Genomic DNA, 21271 nt, shown 5'->3' with positions numbered 1-21271 from the left:
GTACAAAAACATGAAACTGGTTTAATGTGGAAGGAGAGTCTGCAACACAGCTGTTCCTTTCAGCAATTCAAACCTGTTAAATCAAGCAGGCACACGGGTGCGAGTGAGTGAGTGAGTATGGTTTTACGCCACTTTTAGCAATATTCCAGCAATATCACGGCGGGGGACACCAGAAATGGGCTTCACACATTGTACCCATGTAGGGAATGAAACCCGGGTCTTCGGCGTGACGAGCGAACGCTTTAACCACTAGGCTACCCGACCGCCCCAGCAGTGAATGGGTACCCGGTAGAAAGACGTAATGTTGGCAGATCTGTAAAGCAAGTAATAAAAAAGTGTGCCCTAAGGCTTAAAAAAATAAAAGAATTGGTTCTCAAGCAACGACTTTTGAAAATAAAGTGCGGGTGGGTAGTGGTTATTTTTAGAAGGCTTATTCAAACTAGTATGTAACCAAATAAACAGTTGTGTACCATCAACCTGAGAAAGGGCCTCCCTACAAAATAAAGCATACAAACTCCTATTGCCACCATGACCATAACATGAGATGCGCAGCAAAGCAGTGCACGTGTAAAGGGAAGTTACTGCGTACTATATTGGTTCGCATTGTTTTTAAGTATTAGGATTTTTTGTGTGGATTTTTTTTAAATGGAAATAAAAAACAAAACGTGTGGCGGACTTTATGATAATGCAGGCGGTGCTGAGAACCAAGGCTATTATTTTTTTAGCCTAACAAAGAAAGTATTTCATGAACCTTCATGTGAAAGGTGTTACAGAAACTATTTTACCTTGCAGCATACTTCACAACAAAGAAATGTCTTAGTTTTAGAACATAATGAAATAATAAAATTGTAATATGCAACAGAAAATAAATTTAAAAAATATAATAATTTTTCATGAGGCTTGAACATAGAAATGATGATTATTTTGAACAAGATTATGCCTGTAGACATTCATTATGCAGACTGACGAAGGAGTGCGTACATCAGTGGACAGTGAGGGAGGGGTATTGTTTACCACCACATTATAAACAGTCATCAATTGTATCAGGCGGTGGGACACCATTGATGTTTACCACCGTGGTGGAACCTAGGAGCAGAGGTATTGTGCTCACTGACCAAGGATCCTGATCCAGCTTCGAACCCATGGATCCTGGCAATGCCAAGGGGGACAACTCTGTGCAGTGATCTCTGTGTCTCAGTCGACATGAACACCCACTTAATACTTGGAACCCTCTGGAAATAGCCCAATTAGACTAGACCAATATGTTTTGTTGTCTACCCACATTATGCAACACTATAAAAAATAAAATAAACGTGTTTAATTGAAACTGGGTTTTTTATACAGAATTTTACATTTTTATGACCAGTTTAACCCATAACAACAGTTTTTATTTATTTTGTCACCTGCCTCTTGGCTTACTGACCAAGAAATTTGAAAAAATACTATCTAAAAACAGTCAAACAAGCAGCCATTTCTAGAGACATGTATATTCAAAGATAAAACTGGTCGGGTCTTTTGTTTAATAGCAACTTACAAACAACATGGATGTCACCATCTAGGTTGAACAAGTTATGAAAGGAGATATCTGATTGGCTACTCACAAATAGATCATTTTAATGGTGGTCAAAACATAACGAACATGAGAAAGTAATATGTGTTAATTTTCAAATCACCTATATAATAAGAAGGCAAATGACAACCGAAGCGAAATGGACATCCAGACAAACTACAAACACGATGAACTAAAAGAATAAGTTTGAAAGGAAACTGGGCACTGAAAACACTCAGTTGTTTTAATAGTTGTTTTAATAGTAACAGTAACCCCAAACAGTGCAGAACAATCAAACAACAACAAATCTGGCGTAAATGTCAACAATGCCATCAAATATGCACATCATTCAGAATTCTAATTTTTGGCATTGAAATCAACTGCCACAGGATAGACTCAACTGATTCTGGTATTTACACCTGTCAAGTATAACGAATTCCTGCCATTACTGGAGTGCAGATATGACATCACATGAAGACGTCACATTATCGTGCACGAGACAGGCAATGACCTTGTCACCTTGGCCTGTGGCATTCACGCTCTACCTTTGAAAGAGTAAACATGGTATTAATGCAGCTTATCGTCTGTGTTTATTTGGAGGGCTATAATACATAAATAACTCCTGCCAAACCAACAATATGTGTATGACTAGAATAAATAATGTGTACCAACATATCTTTTTACACCATGAAGTTATATTTGAAATATTACTGTAACCTGGCTGTAAGTTATTTTCATCACAATGATAAGTTCGGCTAGCGTTAGAATATGAAAAACTAAATAACCAAAACATACAATGAATGAACATGTAAAAACAAATAAAATATACTATTTATTCGTTTTTATTTCATTTGTCATCATAGAAGTTTTTGGAATGAAGTCTAAAATGTGTTGGTGAAACATGTATATATATATTACTAAAAAGAAAATTATAACAAAACATTATTTGTTACATATAAAATCTAATATACCGGTCCCAAAATGCAGAAAAGAGCATCTAATTTTCAAACTTTTGGGGAAAGTATGACCCCCAAATCCCACTAGTGGACGTAAATTTGGTTAACAAGTTGGAAATACAATGTAAGTTCCGGGAATTGCCATAACATCTGAGAGAAAGTGTAAAATATAACCAGATTCATAAACACCAATCAGCAAAGAACTCAAACATACATTTAACACCACCGACAACACACTTGTAGATCTGAAGCTGTAGGCTGGGTCACAGTAAATACATAGCACAGGAATAGCGGGTTCAGCTGTATCAACAAGGGTGTGCAGTTACCTGGTATAAACAGACTATCACTATGATAAATGCAAGCATATGGCAGTGAACACTGTAACTAATATCAGCCACGTACTAAATCACTATATACCCTAGATGGAAATAATATCAACATGCCACAGTTGTGTAAAGTGGGTTTTACTAGGTTTATTTCCCACCTTGAATAATGAAAACTCATACCGAACTATTGATAATTTCGGTTATTGTCACTTTGAACAGTTTTCAACTCATATCAGGGCGTGTCACTTTAATGTGAGAGGAAAACCCCAAAATAACGTTTACCACTTAGGTGAAACCCACAATCAGGGGTACGATGCTGCCGAATCTAGAAACATAATCAGGGCGATTCGAAGCTACGATCATAGGTTTCTGGCATACGCAAGAGACGCAACTCTGCACAGCGAATTGCGCCACCTTAGACGACTGGGCCATCCATGTCCCTGATATATGATGATGATGATGATGATGATGATGATGTAATACTATGACATGATGATTCGATTGTAATTAATGACTTCAATAATAGAAGCACGTTCTCAGAAAATACCATCGTCATGGTAATTGTATTGTGTCGTCTCGGGTTACTCTACCCCTACACAAAGAAGACATCCCTCACAACACAGATCATCCTTGGCAACCAGGGTGTTTATGCGAATAACATACCTGGCATTGTTCCACACGCACATGAGCTGTGGTGTAAGCTGGGCAATTGTTAAACTACATTGAACAAACAGGTCTAGTTTGAGGAAACCTTGCACGTCACAGTCAAACATCATATATTTATACAGTGTAACAAGAGCAAGTCTGGTGAGTGAGTGAGTGAGTGAGTGAGTGAGTGAGCGAGTAGGTGGGTTGGTGGGCCAGCGTGCCGGTGGGTGTAACAAGAGTGAGTGAGTGAGTGAGTGAGTAAGTGAGTGAGTGAGTGAGTGAGTGAGTGATGTTTATCATCCCAAACTGGCTTCCACAAGAGATATCTCAACTATGACATTGCATCACACTGCTTTGCAGACCATTATGACACCATCGGTTACCATGACATCACAATCAAATTACATCACATATGTCTCTGCCTCTGAAGCTTATGTGTTTTTTTTCATTGAGTTCACTGGTTAATGGTAATTACTATTTATAAACGGAAAAAGTTGGAAGAATAATTTGGGATGACAAATAGGATCTCACCCTTGTGTCTTTTGGTATGAAATACATTAACACTTACTGACAAAAGTTTAAAACTTTTAGCCAAGTCAGTTATCGAATTCCTTAACAGAAGTGGATGGGCAGATGCTTGATCCAAGTAAGAAAAATACATTTGGCTTCATCATGTTGAACACCACAAAATGACATATTATCATCAGTATTGCAGTCACTCCCATAATATCAGTGCTTTAAGTCATTCCAAATGTTGGAAGTCTGCCAATGAAGAAACTGTGGAAACTGTACCTCTGTGTTCCTCCCTATAAACGATTTAGATAGTGACTTGCCGCTACACGGAGCTACGGGCTGTCCTTAGTGTTTTCCGGACAGTTTCCCCGATTCCAAGCGTTCCTCACAACCTGGCCATATTGTACATGAATTGTACCTGTGAAGACCCGGGGTAGAATAGATCTTCAGCCACCCATGCTTGCCGTGAAAGGCGACTATGCTTGTCGTAAAAGACGACTAACAGGATCGGGTGGTTAGGCTCGCTGACTTGGTTGATGCATGTCATCAATCCCGATTGCGTGGATCGATGCTCATGATATTAATCACTGGATTGTATGGTCCAGACTCGATTATTTACAGACCGCCGTCATATACATGTAGCTGGAATATTGCTGAGTGCGGCGTTAAACAACAAACCAAAAGTACCTGAATTGTAATCCCATGAAAACTGCAATGTGATTCGCTTCCTAAAACACTCGCCTTTAAATATGTGTACTTATATTTTGGTTCATGCAACTTTCTCTGTAATTCAGGGGTTGGAACCATACAGAGGTTACCGATTATTGGTCAACATTGCGCAATTCCAATGGCGGATAATAAATCTCTATCGGTTTCGTTTCCAACAAGGTAAGTAATATACTGTTGCATGATCTAAAATATAAGTACTCATTTTTGAAGGTGTATTTGGACGTGAATTATGTCCCATTTGTCATTAGATCATGAAGCTTGCACTCTGCTGGAGTATAAAGAGTGAGATGCAGATTTGGATCGGGGATCTATTAGGACAACTCTATTGGATGGTAACCATGTCTCTGACCTACTTCGTGTAAATGGTTTTGATATTGATTTGTTGCTACACAGAGCTACAGTTACCACAGTAAACAATCAAGGTATCTTAGACTAGCCTGAGCTACAGTTACCACAGTTAACAATCAAGGTTCCTTAGACTAGCCTGAGCTACAGTTACCGCAGCTAACAATCAAGGTACCTTAGGCTAGCCTGAGTTACAGTTACTGCAGCTCACAATCAAGGTACCATAGACTAGCCTGAGCTACAGTTACCACAGCTAACAATCAAGGTACCTTAGACTAGCCTGAGCTACAGTTACCGCATCTAACAATCAAGGTACCTTAGACTAGCCTGAGCTACGGTCACCGCAGCTTACAATCAAGGTACCTTAGACTAGCCTGGGCCCACATGCACAAACCCATCTTAGTGCTACATCTAGCAAAGTCCATGTTACATATGGAAGTGTTGTCATAACGACTACATGTAATTTGTACAGCTAGACACAGTCTGGCACAGGGCCTGTTCCACAAAACGATCTCAGCATTACGATTGTCTGAATGCTTAGGTCAGTTTGTGAAACCAGGCCCAGGTGAGCAGTCATACTACGAGCAAGCACTCCACCAGGCGATAGAGCTGTCGGACATTTGGCCATAATGTATTACAGGCAGTTAAAGTGACAGTTAGTCACCACCTTGTCAAATGATCTTACTCTATTAATCAACATTGTCATGAGCTATCACTACTGACGGGAGAATCTGTGAGCATGCAAGTGGTCAGTGTTTAGAAGAAGAGTCATGTTCTATATGAAGACAGAGTCTACATGAGGGAGCCAATAGGGTACCTCGGGTACTCGGGTCGGGTGGGTACTGAGAAGGACCCGAGTACCCGCAGGACTACCCTGACGCGTGGTTAGTCACGTGATATATTGTTTAATGACCAAACTTATCAAGAACTCAACTTCAGGGTGTAGATGATGTATCTAAACGGGCTATTATCAAAATATTCCGAATCAGACATTTTGTACCCATCTCTTGAGACCTTCAGCGGGTACCCGGGTAGGGTCGGGTAATAGGGGGGTGGGTACCTGAGAAATAAATTTGGACTCGTCCCAACCCGAGGTGCCAACCCCCTTTTGGTATGCCGGATGCCGAGCCCTGTTGTGGTATTCCAGATGCCGCAGTGCAGTGCTCTGAATTTTGTCATACAATCAAATTTATTTTTCTTCTTTTTTAGCAGAGAGTGAATGTCAATAAATTATTTACCCCTGAGCTTATGATCATGGATGGTCATGCATTCTACCTAAACACCCCTATATTAACCCCCTGATTAACTTGTACCATGGACAGTTGATATTAATATTAAGTCCATGCTTGTAGCAGCTGTGTACACTGACATGACACGAAGATCAATATGACAAGGTAAATAATGTGGTATGCCGGATGCCTGGAGGTGTGGTTTGGCATCCTCTGACATAGAACACTGAAATCTTGTGTGGGAGATCCATCAGCAGATTGTCAGGATGCTGACGTACAAACTTTGTGTCCAACATACAAACATACATCTACCATTCCACAGACTTGTGACTACACATCAGCACCACAAACCCACATAGCTGTGACCCAACAGTTACTATTTGTGACCAAAAAGCATTTTATGTGTATTTGAAAAAAATATATATCACAATGAGTACAGCACTTTCGATAAACAGTGACAGAAAGCCACTGATTTAAGTAACGACTTGTGACGAAATGTGTGATTAAAAAATGCAGGCTTGTGTGACAGCAAAGCACATATCGATGAAAAATCATATATCTGACAAAAAACAACTTGCGATGGAGAAATCACATATGTGACCAATTAACATGATATCACCAATCCATGCTGGTGACTCTTCACGAGTGAATTGTATACACCAACACGAAGGGTAAAGCGTCAGAACAGTACACAATTCATTGGTTTCACAGTTAAAGCAGAACATCACGATCAGCCCCCCATTCCTAATGCACTGTTAACTAGCTAGTCCGTTCATCAACAATATGAACTTCAGGATCGGGAGTTATCTCCCTTGCCTGCTCCGTCGGCGAGAGCGAGATATAGGTGTCTGATATGTGGTTATTTGCATCTGCATCCTTCAGACGAGCGAGTTCTGCTCGGATCAGCTGCTCTGTTAGCGATTCCTCCATATTGGAATCCCGGGATTGTGGTTTCAGAGCTTCAACCATCGACTTGAACTTTGAATGATTCCTTCGGAGAAGCATGGAAGGAGCATCAAATTCTACATTCTGAAAGCCAAATTGATTTTGTTAATGAAGTTAACATAAACAAGGGACAAAATACAAATTATTCTTTACTGCAGTTTGAAAAGTTTTGAAAACAATTTTCAACATGGTAGCAGAAAAATTCAAATATAATGAATAGCAAGCCAATTGACAAGTCTTTTTTTCCATGTCTGGTTTATTTTGTTTTTATATACCAGTAAAGCAAGGGATACAGTAAACCATGTTTATAACGAACTCATTTATGACAAACTGATGGATATAACGAACTGTATTTTTGGTCTCAGCTATTTAAACATATGCTGTATACATGCTTATAACAAACTACGGTTATTACAAATTTAACATATTACATAACACTCACTCACTCACTCACTCTTACCTTGTCGCTGTCCATGACCAGTATTTTATCGGAGTCCAGCATCACTCACTCACTCACTCACGCACTCACTCACTCACTCACTCTTACCTTGCCGCTGTCCATGACCAGTATTTTATCGGAGTCCAGCATCACTCACTCACTCACTCACTCACTCTTACCTTGCCGCTGTCCATGACCAGTATTTTATCGGAGTCCAGCATCACTCACCCACCCACTCACTCACTCACTCACTCACTCTTACCTTGCCGCTGTCCATGACCAGTATTTTATCGGAGTCCAGCATCACTCACTCACTCACTCTTACCTTGCCGCTGTCCATGACCAGTATTTTATCGGAGTCCAGCATCACTCACTCACTCACTCACTCACTCTTACCTTGCCGCTGTCCATGACCAGTATTTTATCGGAGTCCAGCATCACTCACTCACTCACTCACTCACTCACTCTTACCTTGCCGCTGTCCATGACCAGTATTTTATCGGAGTCCAGCATCACTCACTCACTCACTCACTCACTCACTCACTCTTACCTTGCCGCTGTCCATGACCAGTATTTTATCGGAGTCCAGCATCACTCACTCACTCACTCACTCACTCACTCACTCACTCACTCTTACCTTGCCGCTGTCCATGACCAGTATTTTATCGGAGTCCAGCATCACTCACTCACTCACTCACTCACTCACTCACTCTTACCTTGCCGCTGTCCATGACCAGTATTTTATCGGAGTCCAGCATCACTCACTCACTCACTCTTACCTTGCCGCTGTCCATGACCAGTATTTTATCGGAGTCCAGCATCACTCACCCACCCACCCACCCACTCACTCACTCACTCACTCTTACCTTGCCGCTGTCCATGACCAGTATTTTATCGGAGTCCAGCATCACTCACCCACCCACCCACTCACTCACTCACTCACTCACTCACTCTTACCTTGCCGCTGTCCATGACCAGTATTTTATCGGAGTCCAGCATCACTCACCCACCCACCCACTCACTCACTCACTCACTCACTCTTACCTTGCCGCTGTCCATGACCAGTATTTTATCGGAGTCCAGCATCACTCACCCACCCACCCACTCACTCACTCACTCTTACCTTGCCGCTGTCCATGACCAGTATTTTATCGGAGTCCAGCATCACTCACTCACTCACTCACTCACTCTTACCTTGCCGCTGTCCATGACCAGTATTTTATCGGAGTCCAGCATCACTCACTCACTCACTCTTACCTTGCCGCTGTCCATGACCAGTATTTTATCGGAGTCCAGCACTGTCGTGAGTCGGTGAGCGATGGTCAGCACGGTGCAGTCCTTGAAAGCCTTCTTGATTGTCTGCTGCACCACAGCCTCTGTCTGTGTGTCCACTGCAGCGGTAGCCTCGTCCAGGATCAGTATCTGAACACAATACGTCACAACAATAGTGCTAGTCATACAACATATCTTCTATGTAATAGTGAATGAGTGGGGGTTCTTCTGTCTCAAGCTCATCAGGTCATACCGAGGTGTGTAAAAGCTATTGGATAATTAAAATATCAAAGTAGACACAAATTATGGATAACAACTTCTCTATTTACTGTAAAGGCGACGTTCGGTATAGGCAAGACTTGACATCGATATATAAGGAATTAATCACAAACATCGCCTTTACAGTAAATAAAGAAGTTGTTTTCCATAATTTGTGTCTGCTTTGTCATTCGTCAACTTTGAAGTAAACAAACAATTCAATTTTAATATCACCTGATGAAATAAATCATGGCAAGAAATGTACAAATAAATTGACTAAAAACACTCAAGTGGTAGCCAACATATCTGAAACATGCAAACAAATTAGCTATTTCCCTGTTATTATACCTGCACAATTCATATTTATTACTTGATGAGAGACATTTGCATAATATTGAGCAAACAAATTGATACAAAATTGAAAAAGTGGAAAAGAAAAAGCTGACCCAGTCACAGTCAACAAATAACAAATTTGAACACAACTTCATGGATTCAAATCATAATATAAAACAATAGTTGTGAACAAGTAGTACATTTTGTGAATTTTTTTAAAATCTAAAGCAGAATGGTGAAGTCTCAAGCCGATAAGCGTATTCAAACTGTATGTCAAATGTTTGACAAAACCCACCTTTGTATGTCTCAGTAGAGTACGAGCCAAGCACAGAAGCTGTTTTTCTCCCATGGAGAAGTTGCGGCCATTTTCATCCACTTGTGTGTCAAGCTGCTTGTCAAGGGAGGCGATCTGCAGCAATGTTACACCCTGTTATTCACACTGTAGAGTTTGGACATTCACATGCCTGGGACCGCTGAAGTAGTCCTGAGCATCCTCACAAATACATAACCAAAGTGCATACCTGCCATCACATCTCTCCCTCTCATCCACCTTCCCTGCCGTCACATCTCTCCACCTCATCCACTCCCTCCCACCTTCCCTGTCGTCACATCTCTCCACCTCATCCACACCCTCCCACCTTCCCTGTCGTCACATCTCTCCACCTCATCCACTCCTTTCCACCTTCTTGTCGTCACATCTCTCCATCTCATCCACTCCCTCCCACCTTCCAAGCCATCACATCTCTCTATCTCATCCCCTCCCTCCCACCATCCCTGCCATCACATCTCTCTATCTCATTCCCTCCCTCCCACCTTCCCTGCCGTCACATCTCTCCACCTCATCCACTCCCTCCCACCTTCCCTGTCGTCACATCTCTCCACCTCATCCACTCCCTCCTGCCTTCCCTGCCGTCACATCTCTCCACCTCATCCACTCCCTCCCACCTTCCAAGCCATCACATCTCTCTATCTCATCCCCTCCCTCCCACCATCCCTGCCATCACATCTCTCTATCTCATTCCCTCCCTCCCACCTTCTCTGCCGTCACATCTCTCTATCTCATCCACTCCCTCCCACCTTCCCTGTCGCCACATCTCTCCATCTCATCCACCTTCTCTGCCGTCACATCTCTCTGTCTCATCCACTCCCTCCCACCTTCCCTGTCGTCACATCTCTCCATCTCATCCACCTTCTCTGCCGTCACATCTCTCTGTCTCATCCACTCCCTCCCACCTTCTCTGCTGTCACATCTCTCTATCTCATCCCCTCCCTCCCACCTTCCCTGCTGTCACATCTCTCCACCTCATCCTCTCCCTCCCACCTTCCAAGCCGTCACATCTCTCCACCTCATCCTCTCCCTCCCACCTTCCCTGCTGTCACATCTCTCTATCTCATTCCCTCCCTCCTGCCTTCCCTGCCGTCACATCTCTCCACCTCATCCACTCCCTCCCACCTTCCAAGCCATCACATCTCTCTATCTCATCCTCTCCCTCCCACCTAATCCTCTCCTACCAGCTTCCCTGCTGTCACATCTCTCCACCTCATCCCCTCCCTCCCAGCTTCCCTGCTGTCACATCTCTCCACCTCATCCCCTCCCTCCCAGCTTCCCTGCAGTCACATCTCTCCACCTCATTCCCTCCCTCCCAGCTTCCCTGCTGTCACATCTCTCCACCTCATCCCCTCCCTCCCAGCTTCCCTGCTGTCACATCTCTCCACCTCATCCTCGCCCTCCCACCTTAACCTGACTGACCTAAGACATCACATGACTGACCTAAGCCATAACATGACTGACCTCAGACATCACATGACTGACCTTTTGTTTGATGTGGCATTTCTCCAAGGCCTCCCACATTTCCGCGTCATCGTGACACTGGCACGAAGGGTCAAGGTTGTATCTGAAAGATACATACATTGGTTATGTCTTTGTTTATGGCTGATCATAAGCTCTGGGTACAAAGTCACACAGGATACACTACTACATATACCCCTTAAGACTGCATGATCAACAACTGATGATATCACAGTTGTTACCTCACAACTTTCCTAGTTTTAGAATGGTGTGGCTTCATCCACACCATGACGTCATTACCTTGTCACCTTGCTGACAGGTTTAACCTCTTTGGTCATGTGGACAAGGCATCAGAAGAGGTCCAAGGTTTAAATCCCATCACTGGACGGGGAAGGTTTAGGGCCACGACACTGGCAATACCCCAATTTAAGGACACATATCCGATGCCACGTCAAAAAAAATCAGTAACTCTTCATCACAGAAAGTCCCAAACCTGTCTGTTACAATACAAGACCACAAGTAGTCTCCCATGTCCTCAAAGAAAGTCCCACACCTGTCTGTTACAATACAAGACCACAAGTAGTCTCTCCTGTCCTCACAGAAAGTCCCACACCTGTCTGTTACAATACAACACAACAAGTAGTCCCTCCTGTCCTCACAGAAAGTCCCACACCTATCTGTTACAATACAACACAACAAGAAGAGCCTCCTGTCCTCACAGAAAGTCCCACACCTGTCTGTTACAATACAAGACCCCACAAGTAGTCCCACATCTGTCTGTTACAATACAAGACCACAAGTAGTCCCACACCTGTCTGTTACAATACAAGACAACAAGTAGTCTCTCCTGTCCTCACAGAAAATTCCACACCTGTCTGTTACAATACAACACAACAAGTAGTCCCTCCTGTCCTCACAGAAAGTCCCACACCTGTCTGTTACAATACAACACAACAAGTAGTTCCTCCTGTCCTCACCTGATAGTTCCTACAAACAACACAGGGTCTTGCACCAGAATGGACAACCTTGACCTCAGGTCAGACAGTTTGACATCCCGGATATTCTTGCCATCGATCTCAATTGCTCCGGAGGTTGTCTCACAAAGCCTGAAGAGAGCCACGCCCAGAGAGGACTTTCCTATTTGGGGATAAATGTCATTGACTGGTAATAGACAAGAACTCTACAATGAAATCGAAGAATGCTTTAGTTGGCTGAATTAAGCCTTTTCATAAAAAAATGTGCATATTTTACATAAATAGCCGAATATCGATCCATAAAAAAATGGCTGCATTACACATTGACTTTTGAAAGATATCTGCTGTCAGGTGGTGTTTTCAGCTTAATTTTGGAAAATTTCTTGTTTCATTGATGCCTGAGAACCATCTTATGCCCTAAATGTTGTCTTCCTACATGGAAGAAAGTTAGCTAACAAAATTGTCTTAAATCGATACAGCACTAATCCAAATCATTCTACTTCAGTCTCTGCCCAATCACAGAGATACAGTGTCAACAGAGTAGCTTACCAGATCCTGACTTGCCGACAATGCCAATCTTCTCATGGGGACAGATATTGAGGGAGATGTTTTTGAGGGACAGCTGAAGTCCTTCATGATACTTCATGTTGTATTTGCGGAACCGGACCTGGCCCTGTGAAGGCCAATCATCGGGAATGTCTCCGTTCTCCCCGGCCGGAGTGCTGCCTTCTTCTGGCAGGTTCTGAACACACAGTCAAGGTAGGTAATTTACCGTTATTCCTTTTAACTTCTTTACAGTTATCCTTTAACTTGAGAGTTATCTCCCTTCTTACCTGTGGCATGGCAAGGTGATGGTTCATAGACTTATTCAGACAAAAAAACGTAATCAAGAACTTTGTTACAAGTCCAGTTAGCCTGAATACTGCTTTGGTGAACTTAAAACATTTTCACTAAATTCTCCAGTGTTAAATACTGACGAAGGGGACATTACTCTGATGTATGTGTCATAATTGGTAAATCAAATATTAAAAGGGCTAATGTTATTCGTATGAAGGACATGACACTGTTTCATGGTCTTCTTAACAATCTGGCCTCTTAAAGACCCACCTCAATGTAGTCCTGGATCCTCTTGACCGATGTGAACCTGGAGTTGGTCTCCACGCACAGTCGCAGTGTGTACTGCAGCAGGCTGGTGATCTGTACACAGAGTTAGGGCTGGAGTCAGTTGGGGAGTTAACACTGAACTGTATGTTAGTCATAACTTATAGGTGGCATGGGTGGCCCAGCCGTCTAAGAGTGCAGAGTTGCATCCCTTGGGCACGCCAGGAACCTATGATTGTGGGTTCGAATCCTGGTTCCAAAACCGGAGTGGTAATCACTTTGTTCTTTCTTCCCACATTAAGCTGACACACCGTGACATAACTGGAATACTGTTGAAAGCAACTCACTCACTCATAACTTACAGTTAGGAAGGAGTTGGTTGGGATTTTAAACAAAATCAAAACTGTTTTTCACACACAAAAATGTCATGTTTGAGTGAGTTGAGGTCTTTAAACCACTTTAAACTGTATTTCAGTCATATCCCAGTGTGTCTGTGTAGAGTGGGAGACCAAATGCTCATGAAATCTCCAACAGAAGAAGACAAAGAAGAAGACAAAGAAGAAGAAGAAAGAGAAGAAGGAGAAGAAGGAAAAGCTCATAGGGACACAAGTCATAGATGCTGATCACTTCGGTATAGAGTTGACCAACATAGAATCATATCAGGGCTAGTGTGGGTTTTGGAAGCCATGACAAGCTGTTCCCCGCACACTAGGATGGCAGTTGAGGAGGATATTTTCACTCAGGTGGTACTGATGTCATGTCGTACATTGTAATAACACACTTTCCAAATGGCATGATTTGTTTGCTTGTTTGTTTCTTGTTTAACGCTGTACTCAGCAATAGTTGAGCTACATGGCAGCAGTCTGTAAATAATCAATTGTGATTCCAGTGATTGACATCATGAGCATCAACCCATGCCATTGGAATACGATGACATGCACCAACCAAGTCAGCGAGCCTGGCCACCCGGTCCTGATAGTCGCCAATTATGACAAGCATAGTCGCCTCTTAGGCTTAAAAAAATATAAGAATTTGTTCTCAAGCAATGGCTTTTGAAAATTTAGTGCGAGGAGGTCTTTTGGGGTTGTTGTTGTTATTCAGACTAGTATGTAACCAAATAAACAGTTGTGTAAGCAAATAAACAGTGGTGTACAATCAACAAGGAAAAGGGCCTCCCTACATAAATGTATTCCTTGATGGATATAATACTGGAATACAGTATTTGACTACCGTTAAGCGTGGAATATTTATAGACTTTTGTTTTGTTTTTTAAAATGGAAATAAAACGAAATGTGCGGCGAACTTTATGATGATGCAGGCGGTGCCTGAGAACCAAGACTATTATTTTTTAGCCTTAAAACACGTGGGTTGGAGAAGGCCAATTCTAAACCTGATCTTTATGGGTATAAAGTAATTTTACCTTAAGTGCCAGAAAATACGATAACAGAATACTTGGAGCTCTCACCTGAATGGCAAAAGAAAGGGCTAAGCCGGCATTTGCTGAATTCTCCGAGTCCAGAGTAAATACGACTAGAAATCCTGTAGCACCAATGACAGCGATCGTCATAAGATCAAGAAACAATGCAAGCCAGCGATTGGCCGCATAGAACAGGAAGAATGGTAATGAGTTTTTATCCAACATATCACAAAATCTGAAACGAAAAATGAAATCAATTGAAGAAAGTCTCTTCAAAGAAATACATTTGTCAGTGTAACTATCGCCCTTTCCACCATCCATATGTAATTGTCATGCGAAACACGAAGAACATGTATCATGAATATCATACTATATACAAGCAGACTGATCCATCTGATGAAACATTTTCTCTCACTGGTAACCTGTTATTGGTTTGTTTCTTGTTTAACACCACATTCAGCAATATTCCAGCGATATGATGGCAGTCTGTATATAACCAATCCAGTTATTGACTTCATGAGCATCGATCTACACAGCTGAGATACAATGACATGCATCAACCAAGTCAGACAGTCAGACACCCGATCCCGTTAGTCGCCTCTTACGACAAGCATTGTCGCCTTTTACAGCAAGCATGGGTTGCTGAAGACCTATTCTAACCCGGATCTTCACAGGTCTCACACACAAATGACATAATGAGGACATCTAAATATCTTACTGTCTAATAAAGCGCTGTGACTGCCCGTACACATGTATAGTTGAGATTCCGTCAATGGTAGCAGCGAGATGGCTAAGGTATGGCGAGCGGGTGACATTATCAACATATTTGAGTCGCTGCAAGACTGGAGCGAACATAACAGTCAACACTATGAACACAATGGCAAGAGGCAGAATCACAAGCAAGTCCCACGGAAACACCACAGAAATCATCACAAGGGCAAACAACACGAGGAATACATTCTGCAGGAAGAGCTCGCAGTTAGACGGCAACCGAACATCAACTGAAATGAAGGAGAGTAATCGAATAAGAGGAATATTGGTTAGAGGCTAATATGCTTAAGATGCAAAATAAAATTTAAATTGCTTTTCATACAGAACGTAAAGTATAAGGCTAAAGAATCGTAACAAAAATAGCTTTATGTTAGACAAAAAATATAATAACATACACATTCAGGAAAAATATATACTGATGTTATTAAAACAAATGAAGACACATAAAACATGCTTGCAGGCATAACAAAGGTCTGACATATCCGCAATCCAGAGGAAAGGCACCTATCTTGAGAGATTTTATGTACGAGGGACCTTGACCTTGACCTTGACCCTGACCCCTGGCAAATTGGCCCTCCTGGCAAAATTAATTCCATTACTGTAAAGATGGAAATTAATATGTCTCCAAATTAATACGACTGCTGACCTCTAGCCAAAAAATGCGTCTCAATATCAAGCGACTCCCCCCACCCCGTTCCCAGAGAAGGTATCAACAAGCTTGACAGGAGTGGGTAGAACTCTTGACCCCAGCAGTGATAACTCACCAGATGCCCATTGTGTAATTCCTATTCTTTGAATGCCATTGTTATAAACTTGTTACAACTGCTGCTCAATAAACCGTGTTTGTGTTTATATTCAAGTTGGTATTTCCGCTATCCAAAGTGTGCAGTGAGGCCGTCTTATTAATGATGGTTATTTTGGAGATATAAATGCAAAGTTAATTAATGCAAGCAAAGACTCGCATTTTTCACATGTAAATCACGCTCACGTTAATTTCAAGATTTACAATATTTCGAACCCCAGTTTGTCTGAATACTCAATCCTGAAAATAGGCACAGGGATCCGAACACAGTTTCTCCCCAAACAATCTGTCACCATAACCTATGAGCCATGGGTCAAAACATTCTTGACCAACTCGTGTTCTTCCCAGAGAAGAGGAACAGCGACTCCTGTCCCTCTTGCAGCCATTTTTATGACTGGGTTCCGTCTCAGAGCAAACGTGCATAGCTAAAAGTATTGTCAACTCGTTGCGTAATGATTCACATATAAATCCCCGATATATCATAGATTTTCCAGATGCTATTTAAAAGATATCTGGACTTAAGGTATTATACAGTATGATTGAACACATTGAAACATATCTTGGAAACATTTTTAGATGCAAGACATGTAAAATTAAAAACTATTCCTGAGGGTTTCTTTGACCAAAGTACCAAACCATACTGAAACGTTGCCTTCACTGTCATTAAAGAAGTTGTTATCCATAAATTGTGTCTACTTTGTCATCCATTAACTTCTAAGTAATGCCTATCAAACAATTCGTACTTGAAGTTATACGTACATTCTGATTGGCTTGTATTTTCGCACATAACATTCATCGATAGGCGGACGAGTCTACTTGTTGGTTATGGAAAGGGGCGAGTGGTGACGAATGGGGTCAAAAGGGTTAGCTTCTATCAGTGGTTTATCACTCAGGGGAGGGAACTCTTGCAGGTGCCTGTGTATCTAAGGCTTTCCTCACCACTCGCCCATTTCCATAACCTGCATGAAGACTCGTCTACCTATTGATAAATGTTATTTGCAAAAATACTACAAACCAGTCAGAATGAGCGTATGACTTCAAGTTCTGCAGTAAAAGAATCATTCAGGAATAATTTTTGATTTTACACGTCTTGTATCTAAATATATACCCTAGATACATTTATATCATACTGTATAAATACCGTAAGTCCCGGTGTGTTTTAATAGCATCTGGAATATATATGACATAGGGGAAAAATATGCGAATCATTACACAACGAATTGATAATTCTTTTAACTATGCCTGTTTGCGCTTAGATGAGACCCAGTCATAAAAATGGCCACGAGAGGAGCTCGAGTCGCTATTCGGCTTGTCCTAGAAGAACACGAGTTGTTCACGAATGATATCTCAGGATCCCTAATCTAATGATGATGAGGGATTGGTTGTGAACAGGGAGACAACCCCCAGTGCCTCCATGTCTCCAACCTAGCATGTGCTGTCTTAGGGCCTGTTCTGTCCCTGCAACCCCACGCGGAGCCTGCAGCTGTAATAGATAGAGAAGATGAACAAGCCGTACTCTCATCCATGTCCATGGCATATCTATTGAGTATTATGCCGAGCGGGGTCGTGTCGAAGAATTTCATTTGACTCTTGATGGTTTTCTTCAACAACTGCTGATGGAGACGACTGCTGGCTCTCAGCATGATCTGGACGAAGGAAGCAGAATGCGGAAATGAAATATAAAAAAAATAGTCACATGCTAAAGACACAATATGATACATATCCTGATTCACAGAATTTAGAAACATTATTAAGACCACAAGCAACCTGTTTGTTTGTTTGTTTGTTTGTTTGTTTGTTTGTTTGTTTGTTTAACACCAGAATCAGCAATATTTCAGCTATATAAGCGGTCTGAAAATAATCAAGTCTGGGAATGATAATTCACTGATTAACATCATGGGCACTGATCTATATACCGGTAAATGGGATACGATGACATGCATCAACCAAGTCAGCGAGTCTGACCACCCGATCCTGTTAGTCGCGTCTTACGACAAGCAAGGGATGCTAGGATACAGATATACGCCCGACACTAACCTTCATGAAGATGATCCCTCTGATGGCCACAGCTACAACGAGGGAGACTATAAACAACCCGTATATAAGCGCGTACATATCTACATCTGGGTTCTCAGACACATTGCCGATGGACGCTGTGGAGTTGTCAAACAGCCCAGTGTGGTTCTGCAAACATAAACAAAATGTGTCATGGGATTGCCAATAGAATAATTTCAATACTTCAGATCAGAAATTTCCTCGTAGTGCGAGTGACTAAGACTTATGACAAAATAGAGCTTGATTTACCTATACAAGACAAGCAAGTGCAAAAAGTCTACATACACGAAATTAAAATATGTGTCTGACCAACCCTTACTTTGTCCACACAGTATCGATCATTCTACCATGACATTGATGAATGCTTGATTCTGATTGGTTAAAAAGAGGTTTCCTTTCTGCTACAGAAACCCCTTTCAAATATATTAAGCCTTTTCACCAAAAAACATGCATATGAATACATGGATAGCCTACATATCAATTCATAGAAAATGCCTGCCGATGGATCACCCCCATATGAACTGTAAAACATATCTATATTTCCTCTAATACACGCTAAAGCGCTCGGTTCAAAATTATAATAAAGAGGTATCTATTCTACAGTGGGACTACATCAAATTTCAAAACACAGTAGGTGTATCGCCTAATTGAACACTCAGTACCTCTAAGGGTTATTCAACATAATACTACACGACTAATTGCTGTGTTATGTCTAATTCATGACACATGACACAGTCATCAGATGTCTGAGATTTTACTTATTTAGACTAGTATCACATCAATGTTTCAACTTCGATAAATTTATGGGACCAGGGTGCTACCTGATTTTGTCTAGTGCAACCGGTCCAAGTTAAATCAAGTTCCCTAAATCGAGCCGTGGTTGATGTAGGAAGGGATGGTACTCACCCCGTCTCCCTGTTCCAGCCAGTAGGACAGCCACCAGGTGGCAGCAGTCTGTAGGCCGATACTCAGGATAAAACTGAAGAAGATGAGCATCACGGCGCAGTACCCCCCCGCGGCCATGATGTACTTGTGGTAGATGTGCAACGACACTTTGCTGTCGTTTACATCCTGTGCAGAGACTAGATCATCAATGTCCACTGGAAAAACGAAATTATGGCTTCTTGTAAAAGTGTTGTTGGGTGCGGAAAATACAAAAATCAACTACTTATTTTTTATTAGTTAACAAACTTTATGTCAAGAAAAACATATATATATCTAAGTGGGAGGAAATATGAATATTCATGAGTGTAATTCAAGGTCAATATTCCTGATTGGGAGGCATTATCAATATTCCTGAGAGGAATATAAGGTCCATATTCCTGATTTGGAGGCATTGTCAATTGGGAGGAATATAAGGTCCATATTCCTGATTGGGAGGCATTATCAATATTCCTGAGTGGAATATAAGGTCAATATTCCTGATTGGGATCGAGGCATTATCAATATTCCTGAGCGGAATATAAGGTCCATATTCCTGATTGGGAGGCATTATCAATATTCCTGAGTGGAATATAAGGTCAATATTCCTGATTGGGATCGAGGCATTATCAATATTCCTGAGCGGAATATAAGGTCCATATTCCTGATTGGGAGGCATTATCAATATTCCTGAGTGGAATATAAGGTCCATATTCCTGATTGGGAGGCATTATCAATATTCCTGAGTGGAATATAAGGTCCATATTCCTGATTGGGAGGCATTATCAATATTCCTGAGCGGAATATAAGGTCCATATTCCTGATTGGGAGGCATTATCAATATTCCTGAGCGGAATATAAGGTCCATATTCCTGATTGGGAGGCATTATCAATATTCCTGAGTGGAATATAAGGTCAGTAATCATGAGTGTAATTCAAGGTCAATACTCCTGTGTGGGAGAAGGTGTCATTAGGTCCAGTAAAGGCTAAATACATGTTGCTGTATTTTTTTTAAAAATAATCATTCTCCTCTCAGAGGGAAAAAAATTTGCTTATGTCAAAAGGTGATGAAATATATAATGTGACCAAAACATAACTGCAGACAATAAGTCTGCAACAAAGTGAATGCTGACCAAGAAGAAGATTCTAGAAAGAGAATCGACCAATACATACCATATTCATAGTCGTCAAGACCATGTGAGACGTTCGATATAATACTGAACTGAGGCTGTAGGCCCTCCCGAGTGGACATCCGACTCAGGTGGCGATTGAGAAACTTTCTGGAAGCCCGAGAAAACCCTCGTTGTGGAGTAGTTCTTTCTGACAGACGAGAGTAGTGAGAACATGGTTCAGAGATTGATGGCTGTCACTTCAATGAGTGAGTGAGTGACTAACAATGAGAGAATTGGATATTGTAATGTTCCTCAATCTGAACCTTTACCCGATAGGAGACATTCAAATTGGAGTAAAAGCTGCAGGGATATAAATTTACTTCAACACTGCCCTTGTGGGGAGGTAACTCTCATTCGCTGTAACAACTAATCTCCATAAAACTGTTTGTTTGGTCGTTTGTTTGTTGTTCAACTCTGCACTCAGCAATATTCCAGCCACTGGACCACAGCTGGTAAATAATCGAGTAATTGGTATTTTGAGCAACAATCCACACCACCGTGGTACGATGACACGCAATCAACCAAGTCACTGAGTTTGACCCTGATCCATTTGGTCGGCTCTTGTGGCCATCATAGGTTCCTGGTGACCTGTTGTCTTGTACTCCAAGAGTGTGTGAGTGAGTGAGTGAGTACAGTTTTACCCCTTTTAGCAATATTCCAGCAATATCACGGCGGGGGACACCAGAAATGGGCTTCAAGCACTGTACCCATGTCGGGAAACGAACCT

At 41.8% G+C, this 21271-nt stretch overlaps 1 protein-coding gene across 1 annotated transcript in view; it reads right to left on the bottom strand.

The window, feature by feature from the left end:
* Window positions 1-6527: 6527 nt before the first annotated feature.
* Window positions 6528-21271, bottom strand: part of LOC139448562 (ATP-binding cassette sub-family C member 5-like) — a 73468-nt gene continuing 58724 nt past the window's right edge. Inside the window, exons 19-31 of the mRNA XM_071230132.1 lie at window positions 20546-20692; window positions 19358-19551; window positions 18434-18580; window positions 17913-18042; window positions 15542-15824; window positions 14872-15058; window positions 13413-13502; window positions 12855-13047; window positions 12309-12468; window positions 11356-11437; window positions 9838-9951; window positions 8937-9101; window positions 6528-7324 (exon numbers count right to left, since the gene is read on the bottom strand). Coding sequence (XP_071086233.1) covers window positions 7055-7324; window positions 8937-9101; window positions 9838-9951; window positions 11356-11437; window positions 12309-12468; window positions 12855-13047; window positions 13413-13502; window positions 14872-15058; window positions 15542-15824; window positions 17913-18042; window positions 18434-18580; window positions 19358-19551; window positions 20546-20692 — 2162 coding nt within the window. The 3' untranslated portion in view covers window positions 6528-7054. The remainder of the gene's footprint in view (window positions 7325-8936; window positions 9102-9837; window positions 9952-11355; window positions 11438-12308; window positions 12469-12854; window positions 13048-13412; window positions 13503-14871; window positions 15059-15541; window positions 15825-17912; window positions 18043-18433; window positions 18581-19357; window positions 19552-20545; window positions 20693-21271) is intronic.

Source organism: Haliotis cracherodii, unplaced genomic scaffold (genome assembly GCF_022045235.1).
Source record: "Haliotis cracherodii isolate W230 unplaced genomic scaffold, xgHalCrac1.p SCAF_7, whole genome shotgun sequence".
Classification (NCBI taxonomy): domain Eukaryota; kingdom Metazoa; phylum Mollusca; class Gastropoda; order Lepetellida; family Haliotidae; genus Haliotis; species Haliotis cracherodii.
Note: the sequence above shows the minus strand (reverse complement) of the source record. Positions and strands in the feature narration are given on the sequence as shown.